Source organism: Nerophis ophidion, linkage group LG03 (genome assembly GCF_033978795.1).
Source record: "Nerophis ophidion isolate RoL-2023_Sa linkage group LG03, RoL_Noph_v1.0, whole genome shotgun sequence".
NCBI classification, from domain to species: domain Eukaryota; kingdom Metazoa; phylum Chordata; class Actinopteri; order Syngnathiformes; family Syngnathidae; genus Nerophis; species Nerophis ophidion.
The window spans coordinates 61,552,617-61,573,264 of NC_084613.1; the positions used below are offsets into that span (position 1 = coordinate 61,552,617).

General features: G+C 39.2%; 2 protein-coding genes across 13 annotated transcripts in view; one reads left to right on the top strand and one right to left on the bottom strand.

Annotated features, from left to right (window-relative positions):
* The window catches only part of ralgapa1 (Ral GTPase activating protein catalytic subunit alpha 1), a 155,100-nt gene extending 142,931 nt beyond the window's left edge, over positions 1-12,169 (bottom strand). For 9 of the 10 annotated variants that reach the window (XM_061895788.1, XM_061895795.1, XM_061895794.1 and 6 more), the window contains exon 1: positions 11,763-12,168. In XM_061895788.1, coding sequence (XP_061751772.1) covers positions 11,763-11,868 — 106 coding nt within the window. In that variant the 5' untranslated portion in view covers positions 11,869-12,168. Of the gene's footprint in view, positions 1-11,762 lie in introns of all 10 variants that reach the window. The other variant, XM_061895787.1, reaches the window with a different exon arrangement.
* brms1la (BRMS1 like transcriptional repressor a) lies at positions 11,793-16,531 on the top strand. Of its 3 annotated transcripts, none has more exons than XM_061895800.1 (9): positions 11,793-11,930; positions 12,983-13,136; positions 13,233-13,323; positions 13,393-13,520; positions 13,604-13,683; positions 14,915-15,011; positions 15,135-15,224; positions 15,293-15,357; positions 15,431-16,531. In XM_061895800.1, exons 2-9 carry the CDS (start codon positions 12,998-13,000, stop codon positions 15,527-15,529), a joined length of 789 nt encoding a protein of 262 aa, XP_061751784.1. In that variant the 5' UTR covers positions 11,793-11,930; positions 12,983-12,997; the 3' UTR covers positions 15,530-16,531. The 3 variants fall into 3 exon arrangements, with proteins under 3 accessions (XP_061751784.1, XP_061751783.1, XP_061751782.1); XM_061895799.1 differs by lacking the exon at positions 11,793-11,930 and adding an exon at positions 12,452-12,598; XM_061895798.1 differs by lacking the exon at positions 11,793-11,930 and adding an exon at positions 12,459-12,853.
* Positions 16,532-20,648: the final 4,117 nt, after the last annotated feature.

The window sequence follows — 20,648 nt, forward strand, 5'->3', positions numbered from 1 at the left end:
AATATAATGTCTCTAACTAATGGCTATGCTGATGTTAAATAGCAGAAAGCAGCAAAAAATGATCTTGGATTGGCTACAAACATGACGCTACCACCAGGGCTGCGAATCTTTGGGTGTCCCACGATTTGACTCAATATCGATTCTTGGGGTCGCGATTTGATTATAAATCGATTTTTTCGATTCAACGCGATTCTTGATTCAAAAACTACAAACTCCGTTTCCATTTGAGTTGGTAAATTGTATTAGATGTAAATATAAACGGAACACAATGATTTGAAAATCCTTTTCAACCCATATTCAGTTGAATGCACTACAAAGACAAGTTATTTGATGTTCAAACTCATAAACTTTATTTTTTTTTTGCAAATAATAATTAACTTAGAATTTCTTGGCTGCAACACGTGACAAAGTAGTTGGGAAAGGGCATGTTTACCACTGTGTTACATCACCTTTTCTTTTAAAAACACTCAATAAACGTTTTGGGAACTGTGGAAACTAATTGTTAAAGCTTTGAAAGTGGAATTCTTTCTCATTCTTGTTTTATGTAGAGCTTTAGTTGTTGAACAATCCGGAGTCTCCGCTGTCGTATTTTACGCTTCATAATGCGCCACACATTTTCGATGGGAGACAGGTCTGGACTGCAGGCGGGCCAGGAAAGTACCCGCACTCTTTTACTATGAAACCACGCTGTTGTAACACGTGGCTTGGCATTGTCTTGCTGAAATAAGCAGGAGCATCCATGATAATGTTGCTTGGATGACAACATATGTTGCTCCAAAACCTGTATGGACCATTCAGCATTAATGGTGCCTTCACAGATGTGTGAGCTACCCATGCCTTGGGCACTAATGCACCCCCATTCCATCACAGATGCAGGCTTTTGATCTTTGCACCTATAACAATCCGGATGGTTATTTTCCTCTTTGTTCCAAAGGACACCACGTCCAATTTGAAATGTGGACTCGTCAGACCACAGAACACTTTTCCACTTTGCATCAGTTCATCTTAGATGAGCTCGGGCCCAGCGAAGCCAGCGGCGTTCCTTGGTGTTGTTCATAAATGAGTTTTGCTTTGCATAGCAGAGTATTGCACTTACAGATGTAGCAACCAACTGTAGTTACTGACAGTGGTTTTATGAAGTGTTCCTGAGCCCATGTGGTGATATCCTTTACACACCGATGTCGGTTTTTGATGCAGTACCGCCTGAGGGATCAAAGGTCCGTAATATCATCGCTTACGTGCAGTGATTTTTCCAGATTCTCTGAACCTTTTCATGATTTTACGGACCGTAAATGGTAAAATCAATAAATTCCTTGCAATAGCTCGTTGAGAAATGTTATTCTAAAACTGTTCGACAATTTGCTTACACATTGGTGACCCTCGCCCCATCCTTGTTTGTGAATTACTTAGCATTTCATGGAAGCTGCTTTTATACCCAATCATGGCACCTACCTGTTCCCAATTAGCCTTCACACCTGTGGGATGTTCCAAAAAGTGTTTGATGAGTATTTCTCAACTTTATCAGTATTTATTGTTACATTTACCCACTTCTTTGTCACGTGTTGCTGGCATCAAATTCTAAAGTTAATGATTATTTTGCAAAAAAAAAAAAAGTTTATCAGTTTGAACATCAAAAATGTTGTCTTTGTGGCATATTCAACTGAATATGGGTTGAAAATGATATGCAAATCATAGTATTCCGTTTATATTTATATCTAACACAATTTCCCAACTCATATGGAAACGGGGTTTGTATATTTTTCCGATTCAAAACGATTCTGTATTCATTCAATACATAGGATTTCAGCAGGATCTATCCCAGTCTGCTGACATGCTGGCAGAGTAGTAGATTTTTTTTTAAAAGCTTTTTATAATTGTAAAGGACAATATTTTATTAACTGATTGCAATAATGTCAATTTGTTTTAACTATTAAACGAACCAAAAATATGACTTATTTTATCTTTGTAAAAATATTGGACACAGTGTGTTGTCAAGCTTATGAGATGCGATGCAAGTGTAAGCCACTGTGACACTGTTGTTCTTTTTTTTTATTTTTATGAATGTCTAATGATAATGTCAATGAGGGATTTTTAATTACTGCTATGCAGAAATTATAACTAATATTGATTCTGTTGTTGATAATATTCATTTTTGTTTCACTACTTTTGGTTTGTTCTGTGTCGTGTTTGTGTCTTCTCTCGATTGCTCTGTTTATTGCAGTTCTGAGTGTTGCTGGGTCAGGTTTAGTTTTGGAATTGGATTGCATTGTTATGGTATTGCTGTGTATTGTTTTGTTAGATTGATAAAAAAAAAAAATTGACAAAAAAAATCAATAAAAAAAAAATCGATTTTTTAAAAATGACAATCGATTCTCAATCGCACAACGTGACAAATCGTGATTCAAATTTGAATCAATTTTTTCCCACACTCCTAGCTACTACCAAGAATGTAACGGGGCGGATGCAGGTATGAAGCAAAAAAGACCGGAAACAGAATTTTTTAATGTCTCTGAGTTCATTTAAAAGGCTATGTATATTGATGAAAGAAGTTTTAACTCGGAAGGAAAAGACTGTTTTGACTTTTAAATGGATTTAAATTAATGTTTGGCGCAGCCGGACCATAGCAGGACGGGATAGAAATTAGGAAAAAAAGGAGGACAGAGGGGGAAATTGCGAGGACAAGAGGGAGATCTGACAAAGACACAACAACAGCAACAACAACAACAGAACAACATCAGCAAATACGATATATACAAATATGATACGAAAAGTGATAGCATAGAAGCAGTTAGTAAAGTAAATAATAATAACACAGAAATGACAATGAACATTATTGCACTACATATAGAGCAATACAAATAATAATATGACTAGCACTATTTGTAATGAATAATACTAATAACAATAATCACCTCCTTTATCAACAACACAATTGTTTCAAATGCAACAATACATCCTGTATATGTAATAATAACTTGAATTACAAAGGAAAGCAGATAAACGGAGGGGGAAAAAAGAGAAGCGAACTGTGTTAATCTTGTAGACTGTTACAATAACAATAGGTTAAAGGGGAACATTATCACCAAACCTATGCAAGCGTCAATATATACCTTGATAGTGCAGAAAAAGGACCATGTATTTTTTTAACCGATTTCCGAACTCTAAATGGTGAATTTTGGCAAATTAAACGCCTCTCTGTTTATCGGTCTTTTTGCGATGACGTCAGAACGTGACGTCACCGAGGTAACACACCCGCCATATTAATTTTCCATTACAAACACCGGGTCTCAGCTCTGTTATTTTCGTTTTTTTTCAACTATTTTTTGGAACCTTGGAGACATCATGCCTCGTCGGTGTGTTGTCGGAGGGTGTAACAACACTAACAGGGAGGGATTCAAGTTGCACCACTGGCAAGAAATCTGCCGCCAGACCCCCATTGAATGTACCAGAGTGTCTTCACATTTGACCGGCGATGTTAAGACGGACGTGGCACAGAGATGTATGGATAACCTGCAGATGCATTTGCAACGATTAAGTCAATGAAATCACAAAGGTGATTTGTGTTGATGTTGTTGCCTTATGTGCTAATCAGACATATTTGGTCACGGCAAGACTGCCAGCTAATCGATGCTAACATGCTATGCTAATCGATGCTAACACGCTATTTACGCCAGCTGTATGTACATTTGAAACTAGATACCCACATTTAATGCGAAACAAACACTTACCACTTGACGGATTTAAGTTGCTCCAGTGTCACAAGTTGCGAAAGTCCTGATCGTTTGGTCTGCACATTTTACCGGCGATGCTAATAAGGCAGCCATGCTATGGGCCACTTCATTAGGTACACCCACGCTATGGCCGAATAGCGTCAATAGCTATTCGCTCAATAGCTTCAATTTCTTCTTCAATTTCGTTTTTGCTATCTGCCGCCATACTCCGACCATCTGTTTCGATACATGCGTAATCTGTTGAATCGCTTAAGCCGCTGAAATCCGAGTCTGAATCCGAGCTAATGTCGCTATATCTTGCTGTGGCAACCGCCATGTTGTTTGTATAGGCAGCCCTGTATGACGTCACAGGGAAATGGATAGTGGTTTCGAAGATGGCAAAAATAAGGCATTTTAAAGCTTTACTTAGGGATATTCCGGGACGGATAAAATTTTGAAAAAAACTTCAAAAAATACAACAAGCCACTGGGAACTGATTTTTATTGTTTTTAACCCTTTTGAAATTTTGATAATGTTGCCCTTTAAGCTCTGTCAGTGTGCCGTGTTTTACCCAGATTCCCTTGGGCGAACAACATTAATATATGTTCGATGAAACTTGATAACATGCATGAGTGTATGTATGTATTTCTAACACTACAACAGCCACAATTTAATGGTCATCCAGGGCTAGTGTATATTCTAACAACCAGTAAAACACAGCAAAAATCTAAGACAACCAGATCTCATTTTCTAGTATGCAATTGATGAAAGTACATTTAATAGCCAAAGTTTCTCGACCTAGTGAGAAGCAGATATTTTGATTGTTACTTTACATTCCATTATGCCTTAAGGCTTCAGCTATTTAAGTTATGGGGTGATTTATTAAATGTTGAACAATTTCCCCTGTGGATCAATAAAGTTTGTCTAAATATGTCAAAGTTAGAGTACATATCCATTTGGCCCATGTTGACACATCAAAGGCCATTAATCTGCATTCCCACCATACTTGCCAACCCTCCCGATTTTTTCGGGAGACTCACGAATTTCTGTGCCCCTCCTGAAAATCTCCCGCGCAAGTGTTCTTCCGAAATTCTCCCTATTTCCACCCGGACAATAATATTCGGGGCGTGCCTTAAAGGCACTGCCTTTAGCGTCCTCTACAACCTGTCGTCACGTTCGCTTTTCCTCTGTACATACAGCGTGTCAGCCCAGTCACAAAATAAATGCAGCTTTTCACACACACATGAGCGAATGCAACGCATACTTGATCAACAGCCATACAGGTCACACTGAGGGTGGCCGTATAAACAACTATAACACTGTTAAAAATATGCGCCACACTGTGGAACCACACCAAACAAGAATGACAAACACATTTCGGGAGAACATCTGCACCATGACGCACCATGAACACAACAAAACAAATACCCAGAATCCCTTGCCACACTAACTCTTCCCCCCCTCCCAATCTCTCGAATTCGGAGGTCTCAAGGTTGGCAAGTATGAGTCACACTAGTTGGATTTGATTTGTTCAAATTAACTGATATCATTGCTTTTGATATGTGTTTGGGACCCTATTCTCCTGTTTGCAGATAAGTGGGGTTTTTTTACACCCTAAAAGTTACCAAACGCTTCTTTTATTCATATTCACCCAACCAGCCTCCCTGCGGACATAAAAGTTCTTTAAGGGGCCCTATAATGCAGAACCAACTTTTCTTACCTATTGGTTCCTGTTAATGTGTATTTGTAATCTGCATAAGTCCCGAAAGTTTGAAATGAAACCGTGGAGGCATTGCGGAGATATTTATAGAACAATCTTGGCTTCTTCATTAATACTTCTGGCAAACGGTTCATTTGTTCAATTGTCACCTTTTGTTCAAGTGTGACATCAGCGTATTATCCATATATGTTAGAATTTTACCCAAACACATTTACGCGAGTCAGCCATTTTTAATTTAAGTAAATCCAACTGTATCGCAACATCATGTTTACAATTAAACTCAATGAAGGAAAATGCTCTGTTGTTGGTTGTTTTAACCAGCACAATTCACAACACAAACTTTCAAACTCCATCCATCCATCCATTTTCTACTGCCTGTTCCTTTCGGGGTCGTGGGGGGTGCTGGAGCCTACAGGAACTCAGCTGCATTCAGGTGGAAGGCCTCATCCGAAGTAAAAATTTTCTAACTTTTATCTTGTAGGATTTTTGGCAATGTGCCTTTAACTGTGAAGAAGTTGCATTGTGTGCCAACAAGAGTACTTCATCAACCACAAACCTTCAAAAAAATAGATTTTCCAAAAAAACATTTTTAATGGCAGGCTTGGTGAATACTATTTATGGCAATGGAAGAAACACAGAAATATCAGTAATAACAGTAGGTTGGAAATGTGTGAATGATACGTTAGCATTGTTAGCTTGAGTTGTTGTGTAGCTAGCATAGCCTTCTAATGTAAAACAACAGTGTCATCGTTGTTTGGCAAAATAACAAAACATTTTCAAAATACTCTTAATTGGATCAGTGCCTACTGTGTTTGGCAATGAACCAGTTAGTAATATAATTTGTTGTTACTTTTGTGATGTAGCTCGTAGTCTAGTTTACTCTATAGTCAGCTTGAACCACTGTTGTTTACAAGTGGTCAAAGCAATAGCAGTGAAAGTATTAACATAATAACAGAATAGAAAAGTATTTTATTGTCAATATGTACCTGTATATGTCCAGGATTCAGCATTGGAGAGAGAAAGATCCGGTAGAAGTTTAACCGTAGCCAGCATCTCAAACCAGAAATTTACAACCGGGCTTCCTTACTTTTTCGTCTGCCGCATCGACACCTCCCTCCTGGTCCGCTGGTCTAACTATATCATCTGGGATGTTGTTTTGTGGTGAAAGTCAAGTAAGAATTAGATAGTTTGTGGCAATCACAGGTGTCCATACTCCATAAAGTCTTATCAAAACAGAAAAACTGTACCAAACGTAGCTGCAGGGCTTGTACGAAAGTGTAGTCAGCGTGAGGGGGGTGTGGTAAGGAGTGCCTCATTTGCATCTAACAACTCCGCCTCGCAAAACGAACCGTGCCACACAAAAAACTACAAATGTGCTGATTAATTTACGGCATACGTCACTTCCCTCTTTCCCCATTAGTAACAAAGATGGAAGTCACTGCAAACGCCATGGTGCAAAAAACGTTTGTTGTAGTTATGCAATGACAATAAAGATCCATCCATCCATCCATCCATGGCCAAAGCTGCAAAACAACAAAAAAAAAGAAAAGTTTGGTCTTAGGGGACAAAAAAAGAAAAAGGGAGACTACCCGGACAAAAAGACAGTCAAGGATCAACAATGGCCCGGCTTTCACTCGATACCCTGAGCTCAGAGACGAGGAGGGAATTTCAACCGGTGCTGCCTTGGCTCTGTTCCAGCTGGACTAGTAAGTACCTTTCATCCACCCATTTTCTAACGCTTGTCCCTTTTGGGGTGGCGGGGAGGCTGGAGCCTATCCCTGCTGCACTCTGGCAGGGGGCAGGGTACACCCTGGAGAAGGCGCTACTTTATCGCAGGGCCAACACAGATAAGACATACAACCATTCACACTCACTTTAATTTCGATTCTCAAATCAAAATGATAATGCTAATGTTAGCAATCAGAAAATTGTGTGGGAGCGGAGCAGTAAATAACCACCAGCTTGATAGTTGTTCACAGTTCCAGACTGACACGACTAGCAGCAACACAACAATTTCAAAAGTAATGTATAAAGAAAAAAATGACTAAGGAGCAACAAAAATTGTCTACAATTCCAAAGTATACGACTGGAATAATCCACCGATCTGTCCATCACAGCACACATACTGATATTGTTTCACAGGTCAAAATACTTAAATCTGACAATGTTTTGTAATAGAAAGGAAATCTTTGGAAAAAATCTTTGGCCAATAACCAATTTTACTCAACAACCTGATTGCATCAGAAGGATTACAAACAGTCAAATTCAGAGCTAAGACTACTCTGAACTGTTGTGGATTTAACTCTACAGCACAATTTATGTTTAACACAACGGCAATGGATCACATTTTTAGGTGCTCAGTCAGAAAGGTTTCAACAACACGCAGCATTGACAACATAGACAAAGAACTCTGTGTAGAAGATATACTGTATAAACTAGTCTAAACAATGATTTAACCGTGACACACATAATTGCTCATTTTGTTGCAGACGTGACACCATGATAGTTATGTCGAAGAGAGAAGTATCTTGTTCAGCAGTTGGAATATTCATTGTTAAAACCTAGAGCAAGGAGGCACACCCCTTTGTCCAGGTCTCGCTTCCTCGCAGGCAGCCACACACACACACACACACACACACACACACACACGCACACACATATCTGCATGGACATATGCACTCACAGTAGCACTTAACAATGGAAAGAGGAAGTGGGGCTACTCGACAGGACATTGAGAGGAAATACTACAGATTGTTTTCATCTCCACCCAGTAAGTGGGTGTGTTCTGTACATGTGAGGGTAATTTTCACAGTAAATGATACAATTTTAATATTTTACCTTTTAATTTGTCAATCATAAAAAAAATAAAATATATAATCTTATGCAAGACAAATCCCTGTAAAAATCAAGACTTCAGTGGCTCACAGGGGCAGTTGCACAGCAATATTGAAACTAGGGATAAGGACCTTTATCATTTGAACTAATATGGTACTCAAATGTATCACTAATTGGTACTTCTGTGTCTGTTCATGTGTTAATAAATATTAATTTGTTTGATAATAAAAAAAATATTTTGTATTCCACATTTTTAAGAGATATACTGATAACGGTGCTTTCTAGTTTTTGTATCTTAATATCTTATACTTCAGGGTCTCAATTACAAGTGTTATATAGTCATTTTTTCCCCTAATTGCTCATATACTTGTGGTAATGGGGCACGGCTAGGAGTGTTGTGGGGCGTGGCCTGGGATTATGTCATCATTATATAATTTGCATGGCCATGTTCAAAGAATTGTATGTATAAATATAATAAAAAACTAATGTGTTATTAGGAATTAATATTAACATATTTTTTTATATCAACAAGTTTTGAGTTATTTTTATATATTTTTTTCCCAAAAATTCAAGAAAAAACACTACAAATGAGCAATATTTTGCACTGTTATACAATTAATAAATAAGAAACTGATGACATAGTGCTGTATTTTACTTCTTTATCACTTTTTTTCAAGCAAAATTGAATTAAAAAAATGTTCACAGGGGGTACATCACTGAAAAAAGGTTGAGAACCACTGTTCCAGAAGATGTCAGTAAGGCCTCAACATTGGCAATCTTCAAACCAAGGCTAAAATCACTTATTTTAATTGTGCATATGATAACAGAAAGTGTTTTTTCTACACTATTTGTTGGACTTTAATGTGAATTATTATTCTTAAAGGCCTACTGAAATGAGATTTTCTTATTTATACGGGGATAGCAGGTCCATTCTATGTGTCATACTTGATAATTTTGCGACATTGCCATATTTTTACTAAAAGGATTTAGTAGAGAACATAGACGGTAAAGTTTGCAGCTTTTGGTCGCTAATTAAAAAGCCTTGCCTGTACCTGAAGAAGCAGACGATGGGTTGTGGAGCTCCTCACATACTCACATTGTTTACAATCATAGCCACCAGCAGCGAGAGTGATTCGGACCGAGAAAGCGACGATTTCCCCATTAATTTGAGCGAGGATGAAAGATTTGTGGATGAGGATAGTGAGAGTGCAGGACTAGAAAAAAAAAAAAGAAAAGGCGAGGGCAGTGGGAGCGATTCAGATGTTATCAGACACATTTACTAGGATTATTCTGGAAAATCCCTTATCTGCTTATTGTGTTACTAGTGTTTTAGTGAGATTATATGGTACCTGAAAGTCGGAGGGTAGTGGCCACGGGTGTGGTGACCGCCAGTGTCTCCGGGTGGAGGAGGTAATAGTCCGCAGCTTCAAAAGGACGCAAGCTCCGCTTATGTCTACGGTAAGAGCCGACTTATTACTACAATTTTCTCACCGAAACCTGGCAGTTGACATGTGGTCGGGAACCATGTTCGCTTGACCGCTCTGTTCCATAGTAAAGCTTCACCTTTGGGAATGTAAACAAGGAAACACCGGCTGTGTTTGTGTTGCTAAAGGCAGCTGCAATACACCGCTTCCCACCTACATCTTTCTTCTTTGACTTCTCCATTATTAATTGAACAAATTGCAAAAGATTCAGCAACACAGATGTCCAGAATACTGTGTAATTATGCAATTAACGCAGACTTCCTATAGCTTGCATTGGACTGGAAGAACATGTCCGCTACAACCAGTGACGTCACGCGCACGCGTCATCATACGCGTCATCATTCCGTGACGTTTTCAACCGGATACTTTGCGGGAAATTTAAAATTGCAATTTAGCATGTGTTGCAATGTTAAGATTTCATCATTGATATATAAACCATCAGACTGCGTGGTCGGTAGTAGTGGGTTTCAGTAGGCCTTTAACTGTTTTAATGGAAAAAAATCAGTAGACAGTAAACCACCGTACATTATTAAAATGGGTTAATACTCATTACAGAAGCCTTCACTTTAGGGCAGGGGTGTCAAACTCATTTTAGATCGGGGGCCACATGGAGAAAAATCTACTCCCAAGTGGGCCGGACTGGTAAAATCCCTGCACGATAACTTAAAAATAATGACACATTTAGATTGTTTTCGGTGTTTAAAAATAGAAGAAGCACATTCTGAAAATGTACAAATGATAATGTTGTTGTTTTTTTACACTAACATGTTGCAGTTTATAGTATTCTATCTTTATTTGTCGTGATTTATATTTTCTGAATGAATAATGTGATAATGTTAATCAGTCAACTCAATGGTGTTCATTTTCAATCAATCAAGATAAAAAAATATCTAAATCAAATTACAGTATGCCATGTATGTAGTTTGATCATTTTCTTTGATTGATGTACTAACACCATGTGGTTAATTTTGTACATATGGACCATCATCAGAGATACAAAGAATTGCTATTGCAACATCCATTAGACACATGTAGAAGAGCTGTTTCTTTCATTCAAAAATTTCAAGTTAATTTGTATACTTTTGTTTCATGTCTCCATGACATTCCTAACGGAAGTTACAAGCAGTTTGGTCTGTGATTTTTCCTAGGGGGCGCTAGAGCGCAATTTTGAGTTTTGGGGTTTGTTTGTTTTTATTAGATGGCAATTTTCGCCAGACCTGATGTGTGTGTAAAATTTGGTGAGTTTTGAAGCATGTTATTGATTGATTGATACATTTATTAGTAGATTGCACAGTTCAGTACATATTCCGTACAATTGACCACTAAATGGTAACACCCGAATAAGTTTTTCAACTTGTTTAAGTCGGGGTCCATGTTAATCAATTAATGGTACAAATATATACTATCAGCATAATACAGTCATCACACGGGTTAATCATCATAGTATACACAATGAATTATTTACATTATTTACAATCCGGGGGGTGGGATGAGTAGCTTTGGTTGATATCAGTACTTCAGTCATCAACAATTGCATCAACAGAGAAATGGACATTGAAACAGTGTAGGTCTTACATTAGGATATGTACAGCCAGCAGAGAACATAGTGAGTTCAGATAGCATAAGAGCAAGTTAAGGGGGTCAAATTACGGCTCGAAGAGGCGGCGGAATAATAATAATAAAACCTTAGAAATACAATAGGGTCCTAGCAAACTCATCCCGCGGGCCGAATAAAACCTGTTCACGGGCCTGATACGGCCCGCGGGCCGTACGTTTGACACCGCTGCTTTAGGGTGATATTACATTTGGAAAGTGGAATGGCTCAAGTCTATAAAATATTCAAAATATTGTTTCATTTAATGACTGGATGCAACAAAATCATTAAATAGCTTGTACACGTTTAATAGTCATTTAGCTGTTCTTTTTTTTTGTATACGATGTACTTTGGTTTCTTATGACAAGACTGTCACGCAGTAACCAACGCTAGCATCTCAACAAGGATCTTTAACTTACCTATGACTATTCTCAGATGTTTGAGCCTCGTTAAGACGTCCTTCTTTGGGTCCAACACTTTCTGTGTGGATTTTCTGACGTCCCCATGGGGCTTTTTGGAAAACATTCCTGAGGCTGGGGACTTTTGGTGATAAATGTTAGCCAGCAAGGAAGTGCTAGCTGGAAAAGGTAGCAATTTAGACAAGCTCCGGCTAGCGTTTATCGTCAAACAATAACCAAAACGTAGTTTATGCCAGCTACTCACTGACTTAGGAGTTAGCAACCTTCCACACTTATGCACAGTAATAGACAACTGTGTCCAAACGGACAGCGTTTATTTACACTACGCCTCATCGTTAGTAAGCCGCGGCGGGTGTAGCATCCTTCCATTGCATCTCCTTCCCGCAGCAGTCCGAAACCTGAGGGTTGAGTAGCTGCTAAGCTAGCATCACTTGCAGAACATCATTAGGGTTAAAAAAATATGAAAATCACACACATTTACGACCAATATATTTCATGATAGGTACTATTTTATTATCGACATTTAAGTGTATTAAGCAACAATGCCAATCATTTCCATTTCATTGTATACAGGCACTCAATGATAACGCCTTTCGAGCGCTCTGTCAGTGTAGATTTCTGGGTAATGTAGTCCAGAGGGACCGGTTTGTTTGCTTTTAATAGCTTGGTATCATTCCTTTTAAACTACAATTCCCAAAATACTTAAAAGCCCTTCGTAAATGAGATTTGTTTTTAGCATTTACTTTAAAAAGCGGCATTGTAGACTAGGAAAATAAGTTTTGGACATATTTCGGAGAAAATCGATTTTCCTGCAGCGTACGTCCATCCGCGTATACGTATGTGTGCCCTAATTTGGTATTCAGATAAGTGTCGAAATAAATTGGTGATAAGTGCTTATTTTGCTATCTAGCTAACGTGCTAATATTAATGTCGTGGCGTTTAGCTTTTGTATGGTCCAGTTAATTGCATCAACATCTATATCACAGGAAAATACTGTCCTTACGAAATCAAAACACCTAAAGTATTTTACAATATTCAACGTTTTCAAGGACTTTCATGACGTAAACTAGAATTGCACATCTGAATTTAAAGTAAGTTGACAAATTGATGCATAATGTCAGCAAACAAAAAGTCAAGATCATAATGCAATCGTATTTATTTTGAAATAAAACTATAGTTCCTTCAAATGCTAAAATCTCGTTGAAAAAACTCTTTGACAGCGAGAATTTGCTGCCATGCCGGTGCACCGCGATCGGGAGAAGAAGGAGAATACAGCAGAGGAGATGGAGGTGGAGGAGCATGATCAGGATGGGTCTAGCTCAGAGGAGGAAGATTCAGACACTTCCTCAGTCTCAGAGGATGGCGACAGCTCAGGTGAGAAAAAACATGACCTTACTGTCCCACATTTTTGGTGAAACTCAAAACAAAATCAACCACAAGCATGTAATTTGTTACTTCTGCATGTTCCAGAAATGGACGAGGAGGATTGTGAGCGGAGAAGGATGGAGTGTTTGGATGAAATGTCGAATCTGGAGAAACAGTTCACCGATCTTAAAGACCAGTAAGACCAAAATATTTTCTAAAGCTGATTTTCTGTGACATTAGTTTTAGAGAATACTTCTTTGTTTAGGCTGTATCGAGAACGCCTCACTCAGGTAAACAGCAAGCTTTCAGAGGTGGAGGCCGGCCGTGCAGCAGAATATTTGGATCCTTTGGCAGTGTTGTTGGAAAACATGCAGGTCCGCACCAAGGTGGCAGGTAATTTGAACACTCGTCCTAAAACCTCAAACGTTTGTGCATTTGTGTTCACTTAGTCCGTCTCTTTCGTTTTTTTGTGTCAGGCATCTACAAGGAGTTGTGCTTGGAGTCTGTGAAGAATAAGTATGAGTGTGAGATCCAGGCAGCGTGCCAACACTGGGAGGTTAGGATAGGAACACACATGTGTGCACACTTTTTATGAGCTTTCCATTTTTCTTGGGCTTTTCAATAACAGTCAGGCAGTGTTAAGGGAGTATAAACGCCATACATCCATCCATTTTATACCTCTTGTCCCTTTTGTGGTCGCGAGGGGGCTGGAGCCTATCCCCACCACTCGGCCGGAAGGCAATTTACACCCTGGACAAGTCGTATACATAGTATGACTTTGGAAGCACACAATCAAATCTCAGTTCCTTCAGGATTTTGCCATGATGTGGTTGCGTAATTTTACGAAAATTTAAGCAATCCCGGCTAATTATGCGCATACTCGCAATTTTGTCCATTCTCCTTGAATTCCCTGCACATTTTAGCCTGTCACTGGGATTTTCAAAAATTGGATTGCCCCAAGTCTTTACTTCCTTGTTTACAATTAAAGACTTTCATTCATTCACTATTTATCAAGAGTAGCCAATGTACAGCTGGTATACAAAGTGTCATTTCTATAGTAATTTTCTTTAAGATTATTTTTTTGATTACTTGTCTTGAGCATTAATTATTTAAAACCGTAAAGGCTGGGATAGTCTTGTCCTTGCAGTAATACACATGTACCTTGGTGTGGCTGAATAAAGCCAATTTTGAAAATGTTTGTGTGCCATGTTGGTCAAATCCTTTTCTTAATCTTTTCATTTATATTTGTTCAGTAAATACTGTTTCCCTATTATAATTAGAGAGGTAAAATCACAACAATTCATTGCAACTTTGACCTCCCCCTTAAATTTATTGCAACAAACCCCTAAAAAGCATTTACTTTGCACTGCAATTTTGACAACTTCTGCAAATTTAAGCATCTTAAATAATGCTCACTAGACCCTGGGGGAACTGGTAAATCAGTCAATGTTCAAAACGTTTAATTTAAGATGAAAATCAATCATATTTTTGTTAAATTTGTTGAAATGCTGTTTTTGGAGTGTTATTAGAAAAAAAGACTTGACACTGATTACAAATCTATGAAATTAAAAAAATAAGCGATAAATTGTTGCAACGTTTGAAAATGCTGCAGCGAAATGAGAAATTTTAGGCCGTAACAATCACGAAAAAAAAGCCAGCAAAGTCCTAGGGGCATTGAAATCTCTTTCTAACATCACCTTCTCCAATAAATGCTGTATTAATGGTTGGGGTGCACAAGCAGAAAATGAAATGCAGGCTTTGTTCTGAGATGAGGTTTTTTTGTGCAGAGTGAAAAGCTGCTACTGCTTGACACAGTTCAAAGTGAGCTGGAGGAGAAGATCAGAAGACTGGAGGAAGACCGACACAGCATCGATATAACATCAGGTAATATGCATACTCCATTTATATTTCCATGCTTTTTTTCTCTCCCATAAAAGACTTCTACAGCGTATTTTAAAATTCCATGCTGCCAGTCACTCAACATTAAACATTTTCTATGTCCATCAGAGCTGTGGAATGACGAGTTATCAGGGAGGAAGAAAAGAAGAGACGCTTTAAGTCCTGATAAGAAGAGGAGACGGCCTTCAGTTGTCTCTGATATCCTTCAACTGTTAATGCATCTGTTTTAGTTGATGCTGACCACCATTGTCCTTAACCCTGCATACGCCCTTATATAGTTTACATGCTTCCTGATTTGGACATTTTGGAGGACTGGACAGCTATTAGAAAGGTAGGCCCATGTCTTAAACTTAGTTCATTCAAGCTTCATTATTAAAGATGCATTTGTGTTTGTTGTCATCCAGGCTGTTGCCACCCTGGGCCCTCACAGAGGGAAGGTGGACTCCGACAACGCCAGCTTCCCATTCAGAACGGACAGAAACCGACCTATTCTCAACTGTTGAGACAGAAGCAACTCCACAGATGTGATCCCGGACACATGCGCAACACAACCTTTTGTACCAACACAAAACACACGCACAAAAAATCATCAATCAGCTAGCGCACATGTGAGAACCATGTGAGTAAGCTGGAAGACACCAGTTGCAGACTGACTCGCTTCAAAGAAAAACATAGTTTCTATTAGGGCCCAAAACAGGACAGCAAATTATTGGTTTCATTGCAAAATATGAGAACACAAACAAGATTCTCACTGAGCGTATTCTTCCTAAATGTAATCATGTTTAATAATCCTATTGAAATGTACATGTTTCCATGAGAATTTCAACAGTTAGCTCAATGTGACTCACTCTGCTCAGGTCAGCTCAGCACCTTTTCCCTGTTTATTTTTTTGTCACATGATTCCAAAGAAGTGGAATATTTTACAATTTGCCTCAGCATTTTGCTCATCAGCATCTTTTTGAACAGTGACATTTATCCTCAAAGCAGCTGCTCATGTGATGCAGGGAATGGTTTCAGGGATGCTTTGCTTTTGTTTGTTTTTTATAACAAGCATCTGGTTTGTCATGATGTCTGTATTTCAAGTTACAAAACAGTTCTTGGATTTAATTAAGCGTCTGCTCCGAAAAAAGAAAGAAAAAAAAACATATGCTGGGCTAAGAAAATGTGTAATTTCTTTTATTTTTGAGGGGGGGGCACATTCATGTTGTAATTCTCCAATTTTCCCCTCCAATCACAAACTCATTACATACATTTGATAGTCCTTGCAAATGTAAAGTTGATTTTATGCACTAAATTAGTCTGATTTATTCTGCTTAAATCCTTTTAATGCCAATTTATGTATTGCTTTTCCGGCTGACCTACGACGTCACACCAAAACAAGGCATTTTGGTGTACCGAATGTGCGCTGTAAAATTGGGACAGATTACATTATTTATGTCTCGATTGGCTATGCTGATGTCAACTAGCAGACAACATCAATAAATCATCTGAGCTTGTGCCACTAATTTGACACCACTACCGAAAGGTCCACCCGGAGTTGATGGATGCAGGTCCAAAGCAAAGACTAATGGGAGAGAGTTGTTTTGAAGGAGGACATCACGGTGGAAGAGGGGTTAGTGCGTCTGCCTCACAATACGAAGGTCCTGAGTATTCAGGGTTCAATCCCGTGCTTGGGATCTTTCTGTGTGGAGTTTGCATGTCCTCCCCTTGAATGCGTGGGTTCCCTCCGGGTATTCCGGCTTCATCTCACCTCCAAAGACATGCACCCGTGGATAGGTTGATTGGCAACACTAAATTGGCCCTAGTGTGTGAATGTGAGTGTAAATGTTGTATGTCTATCTGTGTTGGCCCTGCGATGAGGTGGTGACTTGTCCAGGGTGTACTCCGCCTTCCACCCGGTTGTAGCTGAGATAGGCACCAGCGCCCCCCGCGACCCCAAAGGGAATAAGCGTTAGAAAATGGGTTGATGGATGTTTTGAAGGATTCTTTGACGGCGAATAGAAAGAAAACATTGACTGGCTCTAGGTTCATTTGTTAGGAGTATTGATGGAAGTAGTTTAGATCTGGAAGAAAAGACCTTTGGTGCCCCGATACCGCTTCAAATGAGGTTTGCTATGGTTCTAGATACATTTGCCCAGAATGCAGTTATTACAAATCAAATTGGAGTGCACGAATGCAGCTTGAAGAGGTTTATGTACGCTTTATTCCTTGCCTTGTAAAATACCTGCAGTGCTTCATTCTCCTCCATGATCTCACTCGTATTTTGTTCCTGGGATCCAAATGAAGCTGGCGTTCACCATTTCCTTGGCTACCTTCTTAAATAAATCCTTTTTTTTCCCTCCCATCGATGCACTTCAAAATGTTTCCTTATTCTAATTTGTGAAGCAAATAAAGAGTCACCTCTTTTTTGCCAGTTGATTGAATGACACGGCCCTGTGATAAGGTGGCGACTTGTCCAGGGTGTACACCTTCCGCCCATATGCAGCTGAGATAGGCTCCAGCACACCCCCTGCAACTCCAAAAGGGACAAGCGGTAGGAAATGAATGGATGTATGGACTATCGCTTCTGGGGAAACAGGAGGGGGAGCCAAACTGCAGAACGTAAAAAAAAATGGCGCACCCTCCATCCATCCATTTGCTACCGCTTATTCCCTTTTGGGGCTGCGGGGGGCGCTGGCTCCTATCTCAGCTGCATTGAACATTTTCTTAGAAAAAACAAAACAATCTAACCTATGACGTGACGTATTTGCTACCTGCCGGTGGAATCGTTTTACGATCAAAGAAGTGGAGCAATTTTATCTAATAGATAATCTTACGATGAAAAGTGGGACATCAAAGTTATCCGGTGAGGCCTATAAAGAGAAGAAAGGAGGAGGAGGGAATACGGACTGAAAGCAAATCTATGAATGCATGTACATTTAGCTAATTCACACCCCCCTCGACCCTGAACGGGACAAACTGTAGAAAATGGATGAATTTTAGTGTTAGCGTCATGATTATATGGGCTAACAGCAACAGACTGGTGTTGCAGTTATTCAGAGACCATCGAGAGTAGTTTGCACATAACTAATAAACACTACATTGAGTGAACTTCTTAAACAATAAGCAACACTACCCGATGCTACCTCAGTAGAAGCATTTAAGTCCCATTTTAAAACTAATTTGTATGCTCTAGCTTTTAAATAGACCCCCCTTTTAGACCAGTTGATCTGCCGTCTCTTTTCTGCTCTGCCCCCATCTCCTTCGCGGAGGAGGGGGGGGTACAAATTAGGTCACCACAGATGACGTTCTAGCTGTTCAAAGTTGGGACCCGCGGTGGACCACTCATCTGTGCATCAGTTGGAGACGTCTCTGAGCTGCTTTGATTGATTGGTTGAAACTTTTATTGGTAGATTGCATATCAGTACAATTGAACACTAAATGGTAACACCCGAAAAAGTTGGGGTCCACGTTAATCAATTCATGGTACATGCTGACCTGTCTCCACTCAACAATCCATATAACACGTCACAGATGACGTCACGCTAACATCACGTGACACCTCTGATGAAGGCTGCAGAAGCAAGTTGGCCGAAACTTGTCAGGTACAAAACTTTACCATACTTGCCTATATAAATCAACCATTTATAAATAAGTCTCCACTCAAGATGATCCCTTGATGACCCTAGTATTGGCTGGATTGTCACACTATTAACTAGATCCACTCAATGTCCATTGCACCGGTAGCCCAGGCGGGGGGAGGTCCCCACATCTGCGGCTCCCTCCAAGGTTTCTAATTGTAGCCCATTGGGTTAAATTTTTCCTTGCCCTGATGTAGGATCTGAGCCGAGGATGTCATTGTGGCTTGTGCAGCCCTTTGAGACACTGGTGATTTAGGGCTATATAAATAAACTTTGATTGATTGACTTTGAACACATATAAAGCATAAACTCCCTGTACCCTGCCTTCCGCCCAATTGTAGCTGAGATAGGCTCCAGCAACCCCCGCCATCCCCCATAGGGAATAAGTGGTAGAAAATGGATGGATGGATGGATGGACTCATCAGACCACAGAACACTTTTCCACTTTGCATCAGTCCATCTTAGATGAGCTCGGGCCCAGCGAAGCCGGCGGTGTTCGTGGGTGTTGTTGATAAATGGCTTTCACTTTGCATAGTACAGTTTTAAGTTGCACTTACAGATGTAACGACCCACTGTAGTTACTGACAGTGGTTTTCTGACGTGTGCCTGAGCCCATGTGGTGATATTCTTTACACACTGATGTCGATTTTTGATGCAATACCGCCCGAAGGATCAAAGGTCAATGCTGGTTTTCAGGCGTGCTACTTTCGTGCAGTGGGTTCTCCAGATTCTCTGAACCTTTTGATGATATTACGGACCGTGCAATCTCTAAATTATTTGCAATAGCTGGTTGAGAAATGTTGTTCTTGAACAATTTGCTCAGGCATTTGTTGACAAAGTGGTGACCCCAACCCCATCCTTGTTTGTGGATGACTGAGCATTTAATGGAAGCTGCTTTCATACCCAACCATGGCACCCACCTGTTCCCAATGAGCTAATATTTGCAAAAAATTGGATTTTTCAGTTCAAATGTTAAGTATCTTGTCTTTGCAATCTATTCAATTGACTATAGGTTGAAAAGGATTTGCAAGTAATTGTATTCTGTTGGTGTATATATGTATATATATATATATACACACATACATTATATATATACACACATATATACATACATACATACATCTGTGTATATATACACATATATACATACATATATGTACAAATATTTATATACATACGTATAAGAACATATATTTACATACATACAGTACATATACATACATACACATATATACATATAAGTGTGTGTATATATACACATATATATACACATTGTGTATGTATATATATATATATATATATATATATATATATATATATATATGGCTTGAGGTGAAGGCTCATTAGCTATTAGCGTAACGTTGTGTGTGTTAGCTCATTGTGCGGTGTGTGTGTGTGTGGGTGTGTTACAGACAGTGTTGATTGAGCTGTGTTGAAGCAGCAAAAAAGAACATTGTGTTAAATGAAGAGTTTCTGTCTCTGATAGTGTATATAATAATGTAAGTGCATCATTAAGCATACATGAACTCCATGGTGTTCTCCTATCGCTATTGTACTATTTTTTCAGCTATAGTTACATTAATTGTTAGTAATGTAGGAGTCTAGTTTTGAATGGCAGGGTCCCCGCTATCACATGTTGATAAAAATATAAAATCAGATAATGTTAAAACAATGTCTAAAAGGCAAACATTTATCCATGAAAGCAGAATATCATATACCATACTTGCCAACCCTCCCGGATTTTCCAGGAGACTCCCGAAATTCAGCGCCTCTCCCGAAAACCTCCCGGGACAAATTTTCTCCCGAAAATCTCCCAAAATTCAGACGGAGCTGGAGTCCACGACCACTCCAGCTCCTTGAGAACCTGACTCAATGTTGTGACCCTCTTATACAGGACAATACTGCCATCTACTGTACATAGAATAGAATGTCTGTTCTGAAGCCCACAGTAAAGAGACGTAACTCTATCACGTCGCCTGGTTATTGACTCCAACCCAATATA